This window comes from Rhinolophus sinicus, linkage group LG06, assembly GCF_036562045.2.
Source record: "Rhinolophus sinicus isolate RSC01 linkage group LG06, ASM3656204v1, whole genome shotgun sequence".
Classification (NCBI taxonomy): Eukaryota; Metazoa; Chordata; class Mammalia; order Chiroptera; family Rhinolophidae; genus Rhinolophus; species Rhinolophus sinicus.
Genome location: NC_133756.1, coordinates 164,477,814 through 164,499,171, shown reverse-complemented (window position 1 = coordinate 164,499,171; position 21,358 = coordinate 164,477,814). Strand labels below are relative to the sequence as shown.

The window sequence follows — 21,358 nt, the reverse complement described above, 5'->3', positions numbered from 1 at the left end:
GGAAAATCAAAGTCTTTGTTCTCAAAGATGGAAACAAACAGAAGAGAATGTCCAAGGGCTGTGGGGCAGCCACAGGAGGTGTGACATGGCACAGTGGGAATACTTGCAAGAGGGAAGGGAACAGAACGGGAGAAGTAGCTGAGCAAACAAAGACTGAGAATCTCCCCAAATTAAAGTCAGACTCAAAAGCACAGATCCAGGAAGCCCAGAGAACACCAAGCACGACAAACACCCAAAACAGTACACCTTGGCATATCGTTTTCAAAATACAGAAAATCACAGATGAAGAAAAAAATCCTGAAAGAAACCAGAGGAAAGAAACACCTCACCTGTAGAGGAAAAAGATAAGAACGATATCCGACTTCTCCTCAGAACCACTCGAGTAAGAAGAGGGGGAGTGAAATATTTCAAGTGCTGAGAGAAAAAACCCAGCCACCTACAATTCTGTACCCTGAAAACTTATCCTTTAAAAGACAGGGAGCTACAGACATTTTCAGACAAACAAAACTTGCGGGAATTCATTGCCAGTAGATCTGCCTTGAAAGAAATGTTAAAAAAAAGTTCTTTAGAGAGAAGGAAAATGACGTAGGCTGGAAACTCAGACGGGCATAAAGAAGACCAAAGAAGGAACAAGGTGAACTAAAAGCTTGTTCTGTCTTATTCTTAGTTGATCTAACAGATAACAGTTTGTCGAAATTATAACAGCAAGAAGCTAGTCAATTGTGTATATGTGTGTCTATATATATAATATCTTCATATATCCTTATATGTAAGTGAAATAAATGACACCAATGATATAAGGGATAAAAGGAAATTAGGATTATTTTGTTATTATAAGGCAGCCACACTATCCGTGAAGAAGCATAGTGCTATTTGAAAGTGGGCTTGGATTAGTTGTAAGTGTATATTGCAAACTCTAGGGAAACCACTAAAAAAAGTGAAAAGGAGAGAAAATGGGACATACAAAATACTCAAATAAAACCATTAAAAGCAGAAAAAGAGAGGAAGACAAAAATAGGAATAAAGAATAAGGACAGGGCCAGCCCGGTGGCTCAGGCGGTTGGAGCTCCATGCTCCTAACTCCGAAGGTGGCCGGTTCGATTCCCACATGGGCCAGTGGGCTCTCAACCACAAGGCTGCCAGTTCAACTCCTGGAGTCCCGCAAGGGATGGTGGGCAGCGCCCCCTGCAACTAGAAAACAGAAACTGGACCTGGAGCTGAGCTGCACCCTCCACAACTAAGACTGAAAGGACAACAACTTGACTTGGAAAAAAAGTCCTGGAAGTATACACTGTACCCCAATAAAGTCCTGTTCCCCTTCCCCAATAAAAAATCTTAAAAAAACCAGCAACAAACATGGCGGACATTAATCCAACTATATGAATAATCACTTTGAATGTCAGTGGTCTAAACGTACCAATTAAAAGACAAAGATTGTCAGAGTGGATCAAAATACAAGACACAACTATATGTTGTCCACAAGAAACCCGTTTTCAACAGAAAGACAAGTGTAGATTAAAAGTGACTGGATGGAGAAAATGGGTCATGCTAGAACGAACCAAAAGAAAGCAGAATAGCTATAACTACTTTCAAACAGAGCAGACGTCAAAGTAAGGAAAGTGATCGAGGATAAAGAGGGGCATTACATAATGACAAAGGGTCAGTTTGCCAAGAAGACAGAACAGTCCTCACTTTGTGTGCACTGAACAACCGAATGCTGAACTATCTGAGACAAAAACAGATGAAGCCCCGAGGAGCTAGAGGAGTCCACTCACAGCTGGGGACTTCACCACCCTCCCCCTCCCTCACACATGGGCAGGCCCAGCAGCAGAGATTCAGTCAGGACACAGTGGGACTCAACAGCGCCACCAATCAACTCGCTAACATGGACGTCTGTAGGCTACCTCATCCAACAACGGGAAGAACACAAATTCTTCCCAAGCTCATATGGAATATTCAGCAAGACGGACCTCAGGGTGGGCCATAAAACACACCTGAACAAACTTACAAGCACAGAACTCATACAGTATCTGCCATCAGACAACGTGGAATTAAACTAGAAATCAATTAACAGAATGGCAACCGGAAAATTCCAAAAGACATGGAGATTAAATAACACATTTCTAAATGACACATGGGTAAGATACCTCAAGAAAAATTTAAAAATATTTTCACTAAATGAAGATGAAAACACATCAAAATGTGTGAGATGCAGCAAAAGCAGCGCTTAGAATTTAGAGCACTGAAGCCTAGGGCAGAAAAGACAATCTAAAATGAATCATCTCAGGCCTCCACCTTAGGAAATTAGAAAAAAATACAACAAATTAATCCAAAATAGGCATAAGAAAAGAAATAATACAAATTAAAGCAGAAAATAGGAAATCAAGAGAGAAAAATCAACAAAACCAAAAGCTGTTTCTTTGAAGAGATCAGTGAAATTGATAAGCTGTTAGCCAGGTAAACGAAGAAAAAACAGAGAGAAAACACAAATACTGATATTATATCAGAAATGAAAGAGGGGACGTCACTACAGCTACCATGGAAATTAAAAGGATAATAAAGGAATACTATAAAACAACTCTTTGTCCCCAAAATTGATAACCTAGATTAATGGACCAATTCTCTAAGAGACACAATTTGTCAAAACACACACAAGATGATATAGACAATCTGAATAAACTTTTATTAAATAAATGGAATCAATAATTAATAACTTTCCAAAATAGAAAGCACCAGGTCCATACGGGTTCACTGGCGAATTCTACTAAACATTTAAGGGAGAAATTATATCGATGTTCTACAATCTCTGTTAGAGGATAGCAGCAGAGAGAATACTTTCTAATTCATTGTACGAGGAAAGCATTGTCCTAGTTCCAAAACCAGATAAAGACATGGCAAGAAAAGAAAAATACAGACCAACATCCCTCATGAACACAGATGCAAAAATCCGTAAGAAAATATTAGCAAACTGAATTCACCAAAGCATAAAAAGAATCGTACACCACGACCATGTGGGATTTATCAGAGGTATGCAAGGCTGTTTCAACATTATAAAATCAATTAATGTAAATCAATTCATCACTTCAACATACTAAAAAAGAAAAATACCAATACATCCAAAAACAGCAGTTGACACAATGCAACACACTCACCATTCATGATAAAAATGCTCAGTAAACTAGGAATAGAGGGGAACGTCCTCAATTTGATAGAGAACTTCTACAAAACCCTACAGCTGACATCACACTTCATGGTGAGAAACCAGGTTTGCCACTAACATCAGGTCCAATGCGAGGATGTCCCGCCTCACCACTCCTCCTCGTCAGCATCAAACTGGAAGTGCTTGTTAATGCAAGGAAAGAAAAGGAAAGAAAAGGTATACTGATGGGGAAAAAAGACATAAAACTATATGCCAACAAATAACAAGTGGAAATTAAAATTGCAAACAATACCGTTTACTTTAGCACCCTCAAAATGAAATACTCAGGTTAAATCTAACAAAGCAGGTACAAGATGTATATGAGGAAAATGAAAAAACTCTGATGGATGAATGAAATAAATAAATGGAGGATATCCCACGTTCATGGATAGGAAGACCCGATATTGCCAAGATGTCAGTTCTTCCCAACTTGATCTATGGATTCAATGCAATCCCAATAAAAATCCCAGCACGTTATTTCATGGATGTTGACGAACTGATTCTGAAGCTTCTATAGAGAGGCAGAAGATCCAGAACAGCCAACACAATAGGAAAGAGAACGAAGTCCGAGGACTGACCTACCAGACCTCAGGACTCACTGTACAGCTGGAGCAATCAAGCCAGGGTGGTGTTGACGAAAGAACAGACAAGTAGACCAATGGAACAGAACAGAGCCCCCAAATAGACCCACACAAATACAGTCACTTGATCTTTGACAAAGAAACAAAGACATCTCTTTGACAAGTGCTGCTGGAACAACTGGACATATACATGCAAAAAAATGAGTCTAGACACAGACCTTACACCCTTCACAAAAACTGACTCCAAATGGACCACAGACATAAATGTAAAATGCAAAACTATGAAACGCCTAGAAGATAACATAGGAGAAAATCTAGATGACCTTGGGTTTGGCAATCATTTCTTAGATACAATACCAAAAGCACAATCCATGATAAACAAGAACTGAGAAGCAGAACTTCATCAAAATTTAAATTTCTGCTCTGGGAAAGACACTGTCAAGGAAATTACAAGACAAGCCACAGACTGGAAGACAATGATTGCAAACGACATATCTGATAAGGACTATTATCTAAAATATACAAAGAACACTTGAAACTCAACAATAAGAAAACAATCTGATTGAAATATAGGCCAAAGATTTTAACAGCCACTTCCCCAAGATACACAGACAGCAAATCAAAATCAAAAGAGGTTCCACATCATACACATCAGGGAAATGCGCATGAAAACAAGAGACCATCACACGGCCATCAGAACACTGACGACACCAAGAACTGGGAGGACATGAACCGCAGGAACCCCCACCCTCGGCTGGGGGAGGAGGTGCAAATGCTGCAGCCACCACTTTGAAGGACAGTGCGAAGGTTTCTTACAAAAATAAACACACTCTCACCCTACGATGCAGTAATCACACTCCTTGGAATTGACCTAAAGGAGCTGGAAATGCACGACCATGGAAAACCTGCGCACAGATGTTCAGGGCAGCTTCGTTCATAACCGCCTAAACTTGGAAGCAAGCAGCACGTGCTCCAGGAGGGGCAGGATGAATACACTGGGACATGCAGACAGTGGAATCCTCTTCAGCGCTAAAGAGAAATGAGTTCTCAGGCTATGAAAAGAAGCGGAGGAAGTTAAACGCATATCAAGTGAAAGAAGCCAATCTGAGAAGGCCACACAGTATATGATTCCTGCGATGTGACATTCTGGAAAAGTGAAGAGCATGGTGACAGTAAGAGATGAGAGGTTGCCAGGGGTTGGGGTGATAGAGGGGTGACCAGGGAGAGCACAGAGGGTGTTCGGGGCAGGGACAGTTCTCTGTACGACACTGCAATGGTGGGTACATGTCATTATACTTTGGTCCCTCTGCAGAATACTCCACACCTGGTGGGGGGAGCATGTGCACTGTGTCCCCTCCCAGGAGGGAAGGAGGGAGAAAGCTACGGAAGCCTGCGTGTCGATTCCTCCAGCCTCGGCCCCAGCCATCTGCCTGGGCTGGTCCCTGGCATAAGCCTCAGAGGAGAGGACAACTCTATGCTGAGTCCCACGGATCCTTCTGAAGTCACCGAACGTGTGGGTGGTGCTGGGGACCCCCGACAGCTACCCAGATACATCGCCTGCAGCCAGCAATCCCACCCCCAGGTATGCAGCCCAAGGAGACTTGCAAATGTGCACCCAGAGACAAACAGGAAAGAACTCACAGCCCATGAAAAGATGCTCGGCATTACTGGTCAGCAGGGCAACGCACACCCAAACCGGAGCCCTCCCCACCCCCAGCATGGCTACTGGCAGAAAAGCAGAAAGACACTCACAGCATGTGAAGTACAGCACGGGAATATAGTCAGTGGTATGGGAACAGCCGTGTACGGTGTCAGAGGGACAGGAGGTTTGGTGGGGGGATCACTTGGTGAGGGGTGTATATGTCCAATCATTACGTTGTTTTGCACACCTGAGACTAGTAAAATACGAAGAAAAACAAACGAAAGTAACCAGTGTGGAGAGTGGACAAAGCGGAGCCCGGCTGCTATAAACACCAGCACGGCGGTTCCTCGGATCATCCGAAGTTGAACCGCCAGGCGAGCTGGGCAGATCCACGCTGGGAGCAGATACACAAAGAATTAACAGCATGGCCTGAAACAGGTGTTTGCACACCTGGCTCACAGGGCCCTGGTCACAACAGTCAGAGGTGGAAGCAAGCTGAGTGTCCGTGGACGGAGGAACGGATACAGGAGACGTGGTCCCTCCACACACTGGAGTGTCACTCAGCCTTAAAAGGAGGACATCCTGACACCTGCTACAGCGTGGACGGACCTGGACGACACTGTGCTGAGTGAAACGAGTCAGACACAGACGGACACATCCTGTGTGACCCCATCACACGAGGTCCCTGGAGGAGTCAGATTCACAGAGACAGGATGTAGATGGTGGTGCCAGGGCTGGGGGAGGGGAGGGGAGTGTTCCATGGGGACAGAGTTTCTGTTTGGGTCGATGGAAAGTTCTGGAGATGATGGTGGTGACCGCATGACAGTGTGAGTGTATCTAACGTCACTGAAATATACACTTAAAATGGTTAAGACGGTCAGTAAATCTTGTGTGTCATTTACCACAGTTAAAAAAAAAAAAAAGGATGTTAGTGAAACAACTGGGAAAAAATTCACAGGAAACAGGAGAAGGGGTGAGGAGTGGGCCCAAGGCATCCCCGGGGGTCAGGACAGCTGCCACGGGTGGTCCCATGTCAGCACACCTGACAGAAAGCCCTCGTCCTGGACTATGGACGTCTGACCCTTCCCTACAACAAGCTCAGACAAGCACACCCGAGCCACGGGGCTTGTGAGGACACAGCAGAGTGAACTAAAGGGACAATGAGAGCTGGGCAGACGGGCCTGTGGGGTGACAGGTGACTCCGTGTGACAGAAGGGCCAGGGCACCCTTTGCAGCCAGTGCCCTCACTTGTGCCTGAAGGAAGGCCCTTCCAGAGGCACCAGAGCTGGCAGGGGGAGGCCCCAAGTTCAGCGGGGCGCCACGGGCCCACAGCTCATTGCCACTGTAACCTCTCCTCTTTCTCCAGGTGCTGACACCACAAATACGGGGAGAGACCCTGCGTAATCGTGGACTGAGTCAGAGAGAAACTGTTCCCCACACATTCCGAGTGCGCCTCCCGCTCACCTGAGGGAAGTGGAGGGGACCCCAGGTCTCACTCCAGGACGCGGGGCAGGAGGATGAGGGGCGCCAGGTGCACGGGCCCCGCCACCATCACGCCACAGCTGCCAGGGTGGCCGGGCCCAGGGCGCTGTGCTCTCAGACGCAGGCCCGCACCTGGGCCGTGAGCCCAGCAGTGCCAAGGGCTCCTGGGACGGACTCACCTGCGCACGGCGGGCGACGTCCTCAGCCGCCAGGTTGGACCGCACAGCTTCCTCCAGCGGCGCGGCAGCTAGCTGCACGGCGAGCTGCATGCGCTCCAGCATCTGCTTTTTGTCGGGGTCTGTGGTCTCGTCCAACTTTCCCGAGAACAACTGCAACTCAAGGAGAGGGCCACCGTGACACGCTGCTCACAGCCCTGTGTTCACCAGGGACAAGCGGGAAGAGACCAGCTTTCCCCACCACCTGTGGCTGTGACGTCTGTGTCCTTGGGAGGGTCACCCGAGGGGCCGGGCGGCAGCTAGCAGGCTGACACCCCAGCCCAGAGGTCCCGGCTGCCTGACTCTGAGCAGGGCCCGAACCCCCGCTTTGTCCCAGTGCCCCCGTTTCTCAGATGTAAGGGGGGTGTGAGAGCATTTCTCCCAGGGATGTTCCGCTAGGGACGATCCAGGTGTCATGTAGGGACTTCAGGAGGGGCCGCCCGCCACCTGCATCGTGCAGGTGCCCACAGCCAAGTGGCCTAAACGCTGTTACTCCTGTTTCTTCTTCTGGAGACAACAGGCCATAAGCACACCAGTGATTATTACTGTCATTCCACAGACGGCAATTATTAGAGAACGAAGCAATGTTTTCTAACCTTGCTATTTAATACAATAACTTGTAATAGTGCTTATTCAAAATGAAAATACTAATTAGAAAAACCAGTTGTTTCAAATAATTCTGAAAACGTCCCATACGACCTATTTAAGAAGCTTGCTACAGCTTCTGTGTCTCGGTCCAAAGGACTTGGTTTAGTGGTGACCTCAAGTGGCAGGCATTCTGACATATCCCGTGAGTGGCAGGCACGCACGGTCACCTACTCCACACCCTGCCACTGTGCGGCTGTCCTGGCACCTTTTCCCACAGGCCAGGGGACAGGGGACACACCCATTGAGAGCTTGGTGACCCGATGGAACTGGCTGTAACACTGAGCACGAGGACAGCCACTATGCTCGGGCCTGTGATATGCACGTGGCCGAGGGAGCGACAGCGAGGGGCCCACCTTCAGGGCGGCGTGAATGTCCTCCAGGAGCTGGGCGGCGGGGGGGCGCCTCTCCCGATACCGCTCAAACAGGTAGTTCTGCCGGGCCCTCCTGATGATCTGGAAAGAGAGAAGGGCAGTGGGTCCGGCTCACAGCCCACGTTCGGCCTCGGGCGGCAGGTGGACTGTGGGGGGGCAGCCGTGGGCCCCGCCCTGCGCTCCGCCTCCCACCATGAAGCGGTGCCGAGGCCCCCACCGCCGGGCGCGGAACTGTTCCGATGTGGCCTTTCTCATGCTGAGGAAACCGCGGGCCCCACATCCCACAGGCTGCCGCGCACGAGACCGCGTGCTCCCGCCGTGTGCCCTCCGTGAAGCCCCACGGGCAGCATGTCATCCGTGGGGTCCCTGCACATCCAGCCACAGGGAGCCCAGGTCTCCTCCAGGAAGTGGGGCGGGAGGTTATGGGATGGAGCCCACGGACTGTCAGGACCCTAACCGAGGCCCTCAGCCCTCAAGGGGCTCCAGTCGTTTACAAGGTCAAGACCTGAGCTGTGCACGCCTGCCTCACTTTACTCACGCATCCCCAAGTCACAAACCCCCATGGCACCTGCTGTTTGACCTTCCACCTGAAGAGCCCGTTACCTTGTCGTCGATGTCCGTGATGTTCATGCAGTAAAAGACGTCGAATTTGAAGTAATCCCTCAGCACTCGTCTCAGGATGTCGAAGGAGATGTAGGACCTGCAACCCGACAGACACAAGTCCTGCTGCTACCTCAGGGCTTCCGGCACCACCCCAACAGCCAGCCCCTGGCACGCGCCCCACCCGTCCGCCCTGGCCTCAGGGGAACGCAGCACTGGGGCCGCCCCCCAGAGCTGCAGCTGAGCACTGGGCCGGCACGGCCAGGACGCTACTGCCCGGCTGTCAGGATTCTCTCACTTGGCTACAGAGAATACAGGGGCTGCTTATGGAAAGAGAGGTTTCACCTTAAAAATGAGAAGCGTTCTGCATTTATTTTCATTTCAAATCCAGGTCCCTGAGGCCGATCAAAGACCTCCTTAGAGCTGAGAGGCTCCCTGGGGGTCCCACCCAGGCCGAAGCCGGCAGTGGGCCCTACCTGGCGTGTCCCATGTGAGACGCGTCGTAGACGGTCGGCCCACAGCAGTACCACGTCACTCTATTCCCGTTTTGAGGTATAAACACATCCTTTGTTAGAAAGAAAGGAACGACAGTCACAGGGAAAGCAAGCGGTGTGGCATGGGCTCACCAAAACCAGCACACCGCGGATGGTTTGGTTCATTCAAAATTCACAAGGACCGTTCTGTTTGAAAGGAGTCACAAAGTCTGGGGTGGGAGTGGGGACCCAATGAGACTCTCCAGGGCGACTTTTCACGGAGACAAGGCGTGGGTGGTCGGGAATCTACACAGCAACACACGCGGACAGTGAGGAAACGAGCGCTTTGGTTTGCTGTGCAATGTTGCTGCTTTGACAACAGCAGCTAACAATTCCCCAGCACCTACGACCGAAACATGCCAGGCCTGTGCCAGGGCTTGGACAGACCTATACTTGCTCTGAGAAACAATCTGACAGGCAGTCACTGCCATTTTCCTTTCCCAGGTGAAGACGCGGTTTCGAGCAGCTGCCCAGGGCCCGCACTTCTGGAGGAGCCTGGCTCTGAGGCCTGGCCGCTGGATGGAAGCCCGTTCTCGCCGACCACTGAATGGTACGATGGTCTCCAGCCAATTCAGGCCGCTGCCGTCAACAGGCCACAAGGGAGCCATGGCTGCTCCGTGAGCTCGCCGATGAAAGTCCGGAGCCCTTTTCCAAATCTCTGGCCACTGGCCACGCAAAGAGAACCAACCAAGCACACCCTGTTCAGTTTGGAGGCGCCTGACGTCTCTGAACCTGCTATGTCACATGCCCCCGCTTTGTCTGTCGCGCCTGGAGTAGGCTGTGCATTCTGCTGCCACGCGTCCTCTGAAAGCCAACAGCTGGCGTGGCCGTGAACGAACCAGAGGCTGCCCTGGGCCATGCCGCGCAGGATGTGGCTTCTGGGGACAGCTCCGTGGCTGTGACCGCAGAGTGTAGCTTCAGGGCACAGCTCTGTTCTGTGGCCGTGCCATATGGGGTGTGGCTTCAGGGGACAGCTTTCTGGCCCTATTCCTGGAGTGTTGCTTCAGAGGACAGCTCTGCTCTGTGGCCATGACAGGCAGGTTGTTGATTCAGGGGACAGCTCTGCCCTATGTCTGTGCCATGTGGAGGTGTGGCTTCAGGGGACAGCTCTGCTCTGTGGCTGTGACATGTGGGGTGTGGCTTCAGGGACAGCTCTGTCCTGTAGTTACACACAGAACACCTAGCAAGTAGTTGAGGGATCTCACACTGGGTCTCCAGGGCCCAGCATAATGGAGAGACAACAGTTTTTGTTTCGGCAGGGCCCGTGGGGCGACCACAGAGCCGTCTCTGCCCCACCCCGAGAGCCCCCTACCTTGTTCCGGGTGAGGCTGTTGTACAGGCGTAGCTTGCACGGCTCAGACCCGGTCGGAGGAGACCACAGGGGCTGCCGCCGCCCTTTACCTGCAGGGCAGAGAGCAGCTGGGTCACAGGGAAGCAGAAGATACATTTTTTCAATGAAATAATACATTGTCTTTAATGAAATAATACATTGTTTCAATGAAATGATACAGTTTTCAATGAACTGATACATTGTTTTCAATGAAACGCAACAGGTTTTAAAGCAACACGGTTTTAAAGGGCACATATCTGTCAGCACCACCCAGGTCTAACAAATGCTTCCCTACTTAGCTTTGCTCAGACTCTCTGAGCAAACCTTACGACCACTTTGGGACGCCCAGTCCATTCCACTGCCCTTCACACACATGCCCTCCCGCTCACTGCCTGCCAGTGGCGGCTTAGCTCGTGGGTCAGGACGCGCGGGCCCTGCAAACACGGGGGTCACAGGACCGCACTGGGTGCCCTGGCCTCCCCAGGAGGACAGCCCTCGGGGGACACTGTGGGGCCACTGCCAGGTGCAGCAGAAGCCAGACCAGGACAGAAACAGCTGGTGGCTCATGGCCCCGGAACGGACAGCAGGAAGAACGGCTGCCAGCCCTCATCTCCACCAGACGCGGGTGAGTCCCCACCCCCACAGCGCTTGGTGGCTCCCTAATACGACTCTGACACAGACACTCGTGATTCTGAAATTCCTGACCAACTGGGGAACAGCCGGGGTTGTCCCCGAGCTGAGGGCAGTGGCTCACGGAGTGACACGCCGTCCAATCGCTTTCTTCCAGGCAGCCTGCTCTCATCCCTGCTCCTGCCACCAGCACTGTCCCCTCCTTGGCAGTGTCCTGCGCCAGGCTGTCCGGCCACTCCACTTTCTGCAGTCTGGGACTCACCTGCTGCTCGATGGGCCCCAGGCCCACGCTGCCAGCCAGGAGAAGAGCGGTCCTCACACAGCCTGGGGTTCGGGGGCAGGAATAACTGCTAAGGTGACCACTCACACCCATGGGCATCTGGGGACACCCACCCACCTCCAGCTGCCCCCTCAGGCCTCGCACACAGACTAGCTTGGTGCCACTCGCCACTGGGCACAGCTGCGGGCATGGCTGTCCCACAGCGGACACCCCAGGACAGGTCCATGGGGGGAGTTTGGGCACTACCTGCCCCCCATCTGCCCAACCTGCCATCTGCAGCCCATCATGCTTCCCTCTCCTGTCCACCTCCTCTGTCTGTTTGCAAAGGGCTCTCTCTCATGCCCACGGCCTGCCAACAGTGACACTCCACTGGCCTCCCTCGATCTAGGGAGGCCAGTGGTTCCCTACACGCTGCTTCCCCAGGGAGTCACGGAGCAGTCCTGGGCTCGGCCATTTGCCCAAGGTCACACTAGCCACGCAGAGGATGCACATAAGTGACAGGCGAGGGTAGAGGAGGAGGGAGGCAGCTGTGTGTGTGTGTGTGTGTGTGTGTGTGTGTGTGGTGTACGTGTCTGCGCAGGTACCCAGGTGGGGAGGATGACAGACAGACAGACAGACAGACAGACAGCCAGCCCTGAACAGGAGCTCCGTACTCAAGGCAGGGCCAGCGGGCTCTCAGGGGGCACAGGTTCCAGTGCAGGGAACCCTAATCCTTGCTAAACATCAAATGCTCGCTCTGGTCAGGGATGGTCTCATAGGTTCCTTTCAAATGCAGCGAACACCCTGGAAGGAACCTCAGTCCCTGATTCGATGACGCTCACTGACTCCATCAATCTCCCTCACGAGTCATGTCAGCCCCAAACCACAGGCAGTGTGCCACCTGGGGCAACTGGGGAGACTGGCCAGAGCTCCCCCCACACTGATGTGAACCAGATGACCGCCAGCAATCGCCCTGCTCAGCAGGAAGGAGGCAGGAAGGGCTCGGGGTTCACACGACCAAAGGCTCACCCGAGAAGTCTCAAAAGGGCTGGTGACAAGTGTCATAGGACACAGCTGAGTGCGTGGCCCAGGGAGCCCATCCAGCAGGACACTGAGTCACACTTGGCTTTCTTGCTCCCCGAAGGGCAGCTCCTGCCCCACCGCTGGGGACAGGCCCCAGGAAACCTGGTGGAGACAGATTCCTACTTGCAACTGGGGATCATGGGAGAGAAGACACAGGCCTCGGTTTCACGGCGACACATTTCCAGTCATTTCCTCACTTCGATGCCCCGATGTCCCGTGCACTGAAGGGCGCACTTAGTCCCATGTCTCCCCCGGTCGCACACTGCACCCCAAGCTGACATTCCAGCCCATGCTCCCCTGTGCTTTCTACAGACACCAAGCACAGCGGGCTGCGCCCCGGTCCCGGGAAGGGTCCCTGGGGCTGCTGAGGCCGCGGCCATGGGGAGGGCTTGTGAGGGGCCCGGGGACAAAGCCCCCTCGGCTTTTCAGAGGACAGAGGAACCACACCAAACTGAGCCCCTCAGACATCCCAGAAGCACCCCGAAATAACTGCTGGGGACACAGCAGCAGTGACACGCTGCAGCTAAAGCTACGTGACTGATTTTGTCAAAGCTGAGTAATGACTCATTGCTGGTCCTTTACAAGTTCAATGTCAGCGGCTACTGCTTTAGGACTCAACCATTCTAACCCTGGTGGACACACACACACACACACACACACGGCAGCTATGGGAAGAACACGGAAAAAGAACCAAGTCGAATCCGATCCAGGCAAGGAATGAGTTGGAAACGCCAGGCCTGGACCCCTGCTCGCGCCCTCCGGGCAGGTCCCCTGCACACGCCTCGGGAGTCCTGACCCTCAAGGGCCAGCTGCTAGGCATGTCTGATCCTAACCTCCACTCAGGGAGCACTGGCCGCCACCAGGCCACCTGCTTGCACACGGTGACAGCAGCCAGTACGTGGGCTCCTCCAGGCACCGTATCCAACGAGCGCCACGCAGGGGGGGCCCTGACCTTGGAGGCGGCCCCTGGAGGGAGAGGGTCTAACGGCCGGGGAACCCGCCCTGCTACTCACTTGCCTGGAGCCCATGGGGCTCGCCAATGCCACGGACGCTGCCCAGCACGGCTTCTATGTGCCTGAACCACCGAGCCACGTGGAAGAGCTGCGTGTCCGTGGGAGGGGCCGAGAGCTGCCTGAACACATCCACGTCTGCCTGGGACAGGGAGTAGCCGTGGATATAGCTACGTGTGCTCAGGTGCTCGTTCAGCGCCCGCACCCTGGCGGCCTCGTCACTAATGCCCAGGATGGACGTGTAGGCGGGAGCTGCAAAGACACAGGCACACTTGTCAGTCGGGGCGCTGGGGTCCACCCTCTCCCGATGCAAACAGAACAAGCCAATCCGGACGCAGAATGCAGACCGGCGGTTGTCTGGGGGGACGGGGGGGCTGGGGAGTGAGTGCCAGTGGGGCCTCCTTTTGGGAATGTTCTGGAACTAGACAGAGGTGGTGGTTGTACAACACCGTAAATGCACGGAAAGCCGCTCAACTGTGCACTTTTCAATGGTTTTTACATCACGTGACTTTCACCTCAATTTAGAAAAGCTACACACACACACACACACACACACACACACACACACGCAAACCCTTTTCTGCAGGGGCGGCCCCCTGACTGGGCGCTGGGAGGGCGGTGCCGACCAGTCCCTGGGGGATGAAAACCGCACAACTCTTGGTCCTACAGACGTGTCCAGACCCGTCCTGAGAGGTGACCCAACGCTGGCGTGGCTTCTAGGACCGCAGCCCCCACAGCGCCTGCCTGAGAAAGCTCTACCCGCCGGGACCACTGACTGTCTGCCGGCACGTGACCACAGGCCCTGTCCCCCTTTCTTCCCGTCACTACGACTGATGGCTGACTACTGTGATACGTGTCCTCTACACCCCAGAAGTGTCTCTCAGGGAGCTGAGGCCACTGCTCTGAACTGGAATCCTCGGGGAGGATGCGCCAGCTGCTGTCTCTGCAGGAGACGCCACACGCGGCTGGCCACGCGGCCCGGATGCCCAGCACCCCTGTGTGGGAATCCCGGGGCTCAGCTCCTCCCTACGGTGTCGTCACTGAGCAAAACCTCTTCTCACCACGGTAACTAATGTCCGGCTCTGCCCATCTCTGGGGTCGGGGCTGGGGACTAGGTGCTGCCCCAAGCGCAAGCGGGAAGGGCACAGACCCAGGCCCTCAAAAGCAGGGGGCAGGGGCGAGGCGGGTGGCACCAGGCCCTTTGGTGCGGAAGGAGCCTGGTCCCTACCCCTGAGTCTGCGCCGCGTCGAGGCGCTGACCATCCAGTATTTAACTTCAACAGAACCGTGAGGAAGGCCCAGTGCTTATCGCTCCCACAGCCCGCAGCCCCGGAGTCAGCTGTGAGTGACAAGGTGCCAGCCCGGCCCTCTCGCTCTGCCAGGTGCAGCTCCTCTTCCTGGCAGAGGGCAGACACCTGACATCGGAGCCCTTTGGAGTGAGCAGCCTGACACCATGACGTCACCGGTCACCGTGCTGGACCCACGGCCTGATGGCTACAAAAGGGGGAGACGTGGGCCTACGGGCCACTCTCCCACCCTCTGACCCTCTTCCTCCCCCATCTCTGTTTACCTGCTCGGCCCAGGAACAGGAAAATGACTCAGCCAAGCCCACACAACTCCTGAAAACAGACAGCAAAGCCTGTGTGGGGGCACCCGCTGCACAGACGCCTCCACGCCTGGTGTCCACGGGGGGAACCTGCATGCAGCCCTGCCAACCTCAGACTTCCTGGCACAGTGGCATCAGCCAGGATGAGCTAAAGCCAGCCCACCAAGCTGCTGCAACGCAAATCACCCCAACGTTCTCGGGGAGGTCCTGAGCGCCGACCTCTTCACCCACAGGGAAGGTGTGGGCGCCAGGGGGAAGTCCCTGAGCTCGCGAGTGGATGCAGCGCTGAAAACACAGGCATCCTTGCTTCCCACCCCACTGCATCCCGGATGGCTCCGCACAGAAGGGTCATGGGGAAGCCCGTCTCATCTGTCGCTACTGGGACGACCCCCAACTCCACGCAGAGCAGACGCAGTGCCAGTGCTTTGCGTGCCCTTCCACCCCAATGGAGTCACGCCCTGTACACAGCAGTCACCGTCAGGAACACCCATTGCATGTGGGGCGGGGCCTCCCCCTCCAAGGCAGCCGCCCCCGGAATCCAGCCGCTCCCACCATGGCAGCCTCCCCCTCTCCGGAGGCCATGTGATGCTGGTTCCCCCACAGGTCTCCCAGCTTCCCCAGCGCAGTGGCCTGTGGATAAGATCACGTGTCCTCCCCCAGACCACCCCTGCCCCATTGCACACAAGCACAGTCCTCACACGGGCTCCAACAGCCCCACGTGGCCCCCACGCCTCTCTGACCTCAGTGTCCATCCCCCAAGACCTGCTCCTTCTCGGGGTGTCTCGTCCCACCTCCCCGCCTGTATGGATGCTCCCTGTCAGGCCAGCTGGGGCTCTCCCTTCCTCAGGGCTCCGCGGGGGCCTCCCTGGACACTGCTCCAAGTGACCCCACAGCCCCGAAGTACCAACACCCTTCCCGCCTTTTTCTCTCCACAGAACTTATTTCTGTCTAATATGCTTCATTCTTTCTTCCCTTTATCGTCTGCCCCGTCCCCTGCAATTTTTATCCGCTTCATTCACTCAACCTCAGCATCTAGAACTAACCCCGGAACATTCTAGACACTCCATAAATTTGCTGAGTGAGTGAATGAGCGAGCAGCAGGTCATCTCCAAGTGCAGGGCTCCTGGGATGGGCTGGGTTTCCCGTGTCATTTCATGACCCATAAGCCCTCGGGGGAAGCACCCCAGGGACCAGGGCTGGGGACCCGCTGAGTCCACCTGCCTGTATTCCGCGACTCTCTCAACTGGAGGAGCCTGGCCGCTCAGAGGCGCACACCTGCAGGGGGCGCTCCTTGTACCCAGAGGCGCACATCTGCAGAGGGTGCTGCTTGCACCCCAGCAGCATTGAAACCTGCAGGGGGCGCTCGCTGCTCTGTGTCACCATAGCCTACGGAGAACAAGTTCTTGGAACGGCCAAAGGAAGCAGAGAGACCCAGAGGGGTCCCTCCTGAAGGCGGCCTTGAGTAGTACCACCCCAGCTCTCCTTCCTTCCCCTGAGCAGGTGGCTCAGGGGAAGGACCGAGCCCGTGGGCTCCTGGGGAGCAGCCCCGTGTCCGGTCTGCGTGGATTCCCCCTGAGACAGCGCGGGAAGCCCAGGTGGATCTGTACCTCCCGCTCGCCTGTGGAGGGGGCCACCCTCGTGACCCCTGCCTCAGGGCTACTGCTGCCAATGAGTCCCAGGGAGAAGGAAGGCAGCGCCTGCCAAGGCAGTCCTGGGCACGGGAAAACCCAACTGCAAAGGCATTCTCCCACAGGGCACCTTCCTCCCAGGGTCCCGGTCTGCCAGGTGGTTGCTGGCCCCGCTCCTGTTCTCGGAAGGAGAAAGTTAAGTTCACTAAAGACAGAACAGACGACCTGCCAGAGGTAGATGGAGCGGGAGGGGCCCAGACGCCTTTCAGAAGCTGTTCTCCCAACGCTGACCCTCCATGTCCCCTCTCCCTGGCTCCACGTGTCCCTGTACAACTATCTGTGACAGGACCGCAGGCAACAGGAGGGATGGGGACGCAGCAAGAGGGACGCACCGTTCTGAAACAGCGGCAGCACCCCCCAACCCCAGGGCATCTGCCGGCCTGCTCCCTGCCTCCCTCCCTCCCCACCCCAAGCCCGGGATCTGCAAGCAGACAGAGGCCGCCCTATGGGCTGAGATGCATCCTGGTGAGCAGACGCCCAGGGAACTGGCCCATGGTGACAGCGGCTGTCCCGGGTGAGCGGATGCAGGGGACTTCTCTCTTTTTCCTTCACTGCTCGCTGGCGTTTTCTACAATAAGCATGTGTTATTTTCATAACAAGAAAAGCATGCCAAACGTTCTAAGCAATACGAGGCTTTCAAACTCTAACGAGTAGTTGGGGCAGGGCGAGACCAGCTTCTGACAACACACATCTCGCCTCGTAAAGCTGGTGAGTAGCAGTGAAATTACACTTGTAAAAGGTTAAAATGCCGCCTGGCACACAGCCCATGCCCAGTCAGCCTGCATGGTTACCATTAGTGCCATCACCCCTGGTCCCCATTATTCTGACAATCACCCTGGAGAGTTACCAGGGATTCCACACGCTTGGCCTGGCGCAGCCTCAACCATCCGTAGGGCAGGGCAGGGAGCCAGGCGGGGAGCCCGAGGACAGGCTTCCGGGGCGGGGGCAGACAGGCAGGGGTAACTGCCGTCGCCACGCTCAGCGTGTCTTGAGGACACAAATGAAAATAGGTCAGCTTCCAAGTGGTCAGGGTTTGGGCCAGCCTGCAATGAACGCCAAGGTCACATTTGAGGCGCCCACCGGGGACCCATCTGCAGTGGCGGTCCCCATGGCAAGCCCCGCACACACTGCTCCAGAGAGCAAAGTCCTGCCCCGACAACCAGGGGAATGTCCACGTGGCCGGCCAGTCTGCAGTGCCGGCCACGAACATGGTGCAGGGGACGCCTTCGGATCGCGACTCTCCTAAACGTGGACTGTGGCCAGCAGTTTAGAAAGTCCAAGTCTTCATGAAACCTTTACTAAAATCACACCGACACAGGAACCAGGTATGTACACAGCGCAGGGATGGAACCAAATTCACATCAGAGGAACCGCAGTCCTGAGTGAAAGGACAGGCACGTCGTCTCTCCCTCCCCAGCTCGTTTCAGCAGCATTGAAACCTGCGTGGGGTACCTCCTTCCCACCTTCCTCCTCGGCTCCCACTCAGGTAAGTCCCAGCCCATCAGCAGCGCCTACCAGCTGTGGGAAGCACCCTGGCAGCACCCAGCCCTGGGACCCCTTTGCAAAGGCTCCGCCAGCTTCCTTGGCCCCGCCTTCCACAACGGTCCCTCCTCCTGGGTCCCCTTGATACCTGTTTCCTGTGGGGATGTCCAGCCTGCCCAGGTGGCTCTCTGAAAGGGGGCTGGAAAAGCCTCTGGAAGGCCTGCCCTCCCCCTGGAACCTCCATCGGGGAGGAGAGAGGCAGCCTGTTCTCCACCACCTGGGGGCAATGGCTCCCCTCAGGGAACCCAGGGCCTCTGCCCACAGGTCCCTCCTCCCAACGCCCCGTCTACCCCCACCTCTCTCCTGAGCACCAGACCCTGCAGTCCAGCCGTCACTTGTCCACAGTGTGTCTCCAGGCATCAAGTCTCAGCCCCAAACCTGGCCACAAGCCCAGGGAATGGACGGCCATCCTCCCACACTCGGGCTAAAGCTGGGCACCTGTTTCTCACAGTGGCCCAGGCCATCACCGCCTGGGGTCCTTCCTGGTCTCCCTGCCTCAGTGGACTCCCACCCATCCATCCTCCACGTGGGGAGGCAGATGGTCTTTCCCAAACTCAAAGGTGTGACCGAAACGCCGGGAATGGGCTGAAGGCCGATGAATCCCAACCTAGGCCTCAATGTCCAACACACGCCACTGTTACCAAGACTCCAGAAACCTCCAGTTCTGAAGCAATTAAAGAAAAACGACATGTCATTTATGTTTAAAAAATGACCCCGAATACACTTTCATTTAAAAAGAAGAAACAAGCTGCCGCTTTCCGTCCGGACAGCTGCTATCCCGTGCTAGGGGCCCTTCGAAGTCCTTTACACCCACTGCTCCTTAACACTCACACATCCCGAGGGAGGAGGGTGACCCCGTTGGACCTGAGGAAGGGGCAGAGCCGGGACAGAGCCCAGCCGGCTCTGGAGTCGGGGCTGTGAAACACGCTACTATTTTATAGGCGTCTGGGTGGACTTCTGAGGGCTGCCTGGCTCTGGGGCAGGTGAAGACGCTGCTGGAATCCAGCCCCACCTGTCCGGTGGCATGCGGCGCGCCTGGAAGGTGATGGGACAGCAGCCCTGTTCTCTGGGTGCCTCCCTTGTCAGCCAGCCCCCCACCTAGAACCCCAATGCACCCTCAGGAGCCAGGGGACCTTGTGCAGCCAGAACAGCAGACGAGGGTGGAGGCGTCTCAGAAGACCTGGTATCTAATTCCTCGGCCAAGAGAACAGAAAGGACACACGGAGAGGTTTTCCCGAGAAAGGTTTGCCCCAGACTGTTAGCGACCCGCCAGCATCCTCTGCTCTTTCCAGTACCTACAATCTTGCTTGGGGGACGTGGGAAAACACCCAGAGCTCTCCGACATCGGCCTGCAGACGCCCCCGTCCACCCTAGTGACACGGGGGACCCGGTGTCAGAGCCAGAGCTGCTCCCCAAGCTCCCAGAGGCAATAAAGTGGGGGCGTAACCCCCGGCCAGGCCGGTCCAACGGCCACTGTTTGCAGCCCCCGAGCACAGCCTCCGTAAACCCCAAGCCCTTTCGTGTGTGTCGCTTCCCCGAGGCTTCCTCGGCACGTTGTCCCAAGTGTCACCCTCGCGCGCCCCCCTACCCCCGGGACGCTGCGGGGTCGGCGGAAGCCAAAACCAGCCCCTGCTCTGCCAGTCCCCCAAGTCCGGCTGCAGGGAGCGCAGCCCGGCCGGGGACACGCAGGGCCACCGCCCGCGTTGGGGCGCGCGACAACCTGGCTCAACCCAAGGAGGGGACGGAGGCCGGGCAGGGGACGGCGTCGGCGGGGCCCGGGGCGGGGTCGGCCCCCGCGGGCTGCGAGCAGCGCAGGCCCAGGCTGCTGGGGTCCTGGAGCCTCCCCTCCGCCACCCAGGCGCGGGGTCACCCGGCGCCTCGCGCAGCCCGGGGACCCGACCCCCACAGGCTGGGGGTCATCCCCGCCCGCTCCGTCGCGGGTACTCACCCTGCTCCCCGGAGCAACCTGCCATACTCGGAATCCGGGGTCAACAATCGCAGCGCTTCCCAAAAAATGATGCAACAGCGAACCCGGAACTTCCGCCCCTCGCGCGGGTAGCCTTGTGGGACACGCCCGGTTGCTAGGCAACCCTAGCGGGCACCCACGCCGTCGGCCCGAGGCATACTGGGGATTGTAGTTCTTACTGGCTGCGGCTGGAACCCTGGAGAATCCCCAGGGTCAGTGTTTTGTTTGGCAGGGGCATCAGGCCCGCCGAGGCCGCGCACGGCTTTGCGGTGGAGTTCGCATCCCGCCGTGGGGAGATAGGCATTAAAGACAGACCATCCAACACTGGGGTGTTTACTTGAGCATTGCACCAAATGGTGTGGGGACCAGCCAGGTGGTGGTCCCGGACCGTTCAGGTCTGGAGGAAGGACTAGTTCCAGGGAGGCTTAGAGGAAGGGCCTGGGGATGGATGGGGAGTACATTCCAGGCAGAGGGGACTGTCCTGCAAATGACCCGAGCAGAAAGCAAGCCACTGAGAAATTCAGCACAACCATGGGACACGTGGAGCACCCAGGCCTGAGATGGAGCTTGAGGCACAGGCTACGGCTGGTGAGTCTGGCATAGTCTTCGAGTCACGAATGGCACAGACCCACTTAAGGCCTTAGACAGGGGACGGCAGGACCAGATTTGTACTCTGAACTATCACTGCAGGGGCAGAGTGGAGGCAGATTGGATTCAGGAAAGCAAGGCTTGATAGGAAGCCATGTCATGGACCAGCATAAACAGTGGCCTGGGCCAGTGGGTGAGCAGACAGACCTGGGAGAGCCACAGGAGGCAGCAAAGGCTGGGATGTGGGGGGACAAGGATGGGGTGAGGCTGGGAAGACACCCACGTTTTGTTAAGTCCGGGAATCTTTCACCCCTCAGAAAGACAGAGACACACACGATAATGCAAGTCACACAGCGAGGTTTATTTCCAGCTAGCTGGGGTCCCCG

The 21,358-nt window shown here is 55.4% G+C and overlaps 1 protein-coding gene across 3 annotated transcripts in view; it reads right to left on the bottom strand.

Moving 5' to 3' along the window:
• CARS1 (cysteinyl-tRNA synthetase 1) overlaps positions 1 to 20,483 on the bottom strand; it is a 45,086-nt gene extending 24,603 nt beyond the window's left edge. For 2 of the 3 annotated variants that reach the window (XM_019755657.2, XM_074336906.1), the window contains exons 1-7: positions 20,367 to 20,466; positions 13,587 to 13,835; positions 10,584 to 10,672; positions 9,215 to 9,303; positions 8,742 to 8,838; positions 8,121 to 8,219; positions 7,084 to 7,233 (exon numbers count right to left, since the gene is read on the bottom strand). In XM_019755657.2, coding sequence (XP_019611216.2) covers positions 7,084 to 7,233; positions 8,121 to 8,219; positions 8,742 to 8,838; positions 9,215 to 9,303; positions 10,584 to 10,672; positions 13,587 to 13,835; positions 20,367 to 20,391 — 798 coding nt within the window. In that variant the 5' untranslated portion in view covers positions 20,392 to 20,466. Of the gene's footprint in view, positions 1 to 7,083; positions 7,234 to 8,120; positions 8,220 to 8,741; positions 8,839 to 9,214; positions 9,304 to 10,583; positions 10,673 to 13,586; positions 13,836 to 20,366 lie in introns of all 3 variants that reach the window. The other variant, XM_019755659.2, reaches the window with a different exon arrangement.
• Between the last annotated feature and the right edge of the window lie 875 nt (positions 20,484 to 21,358).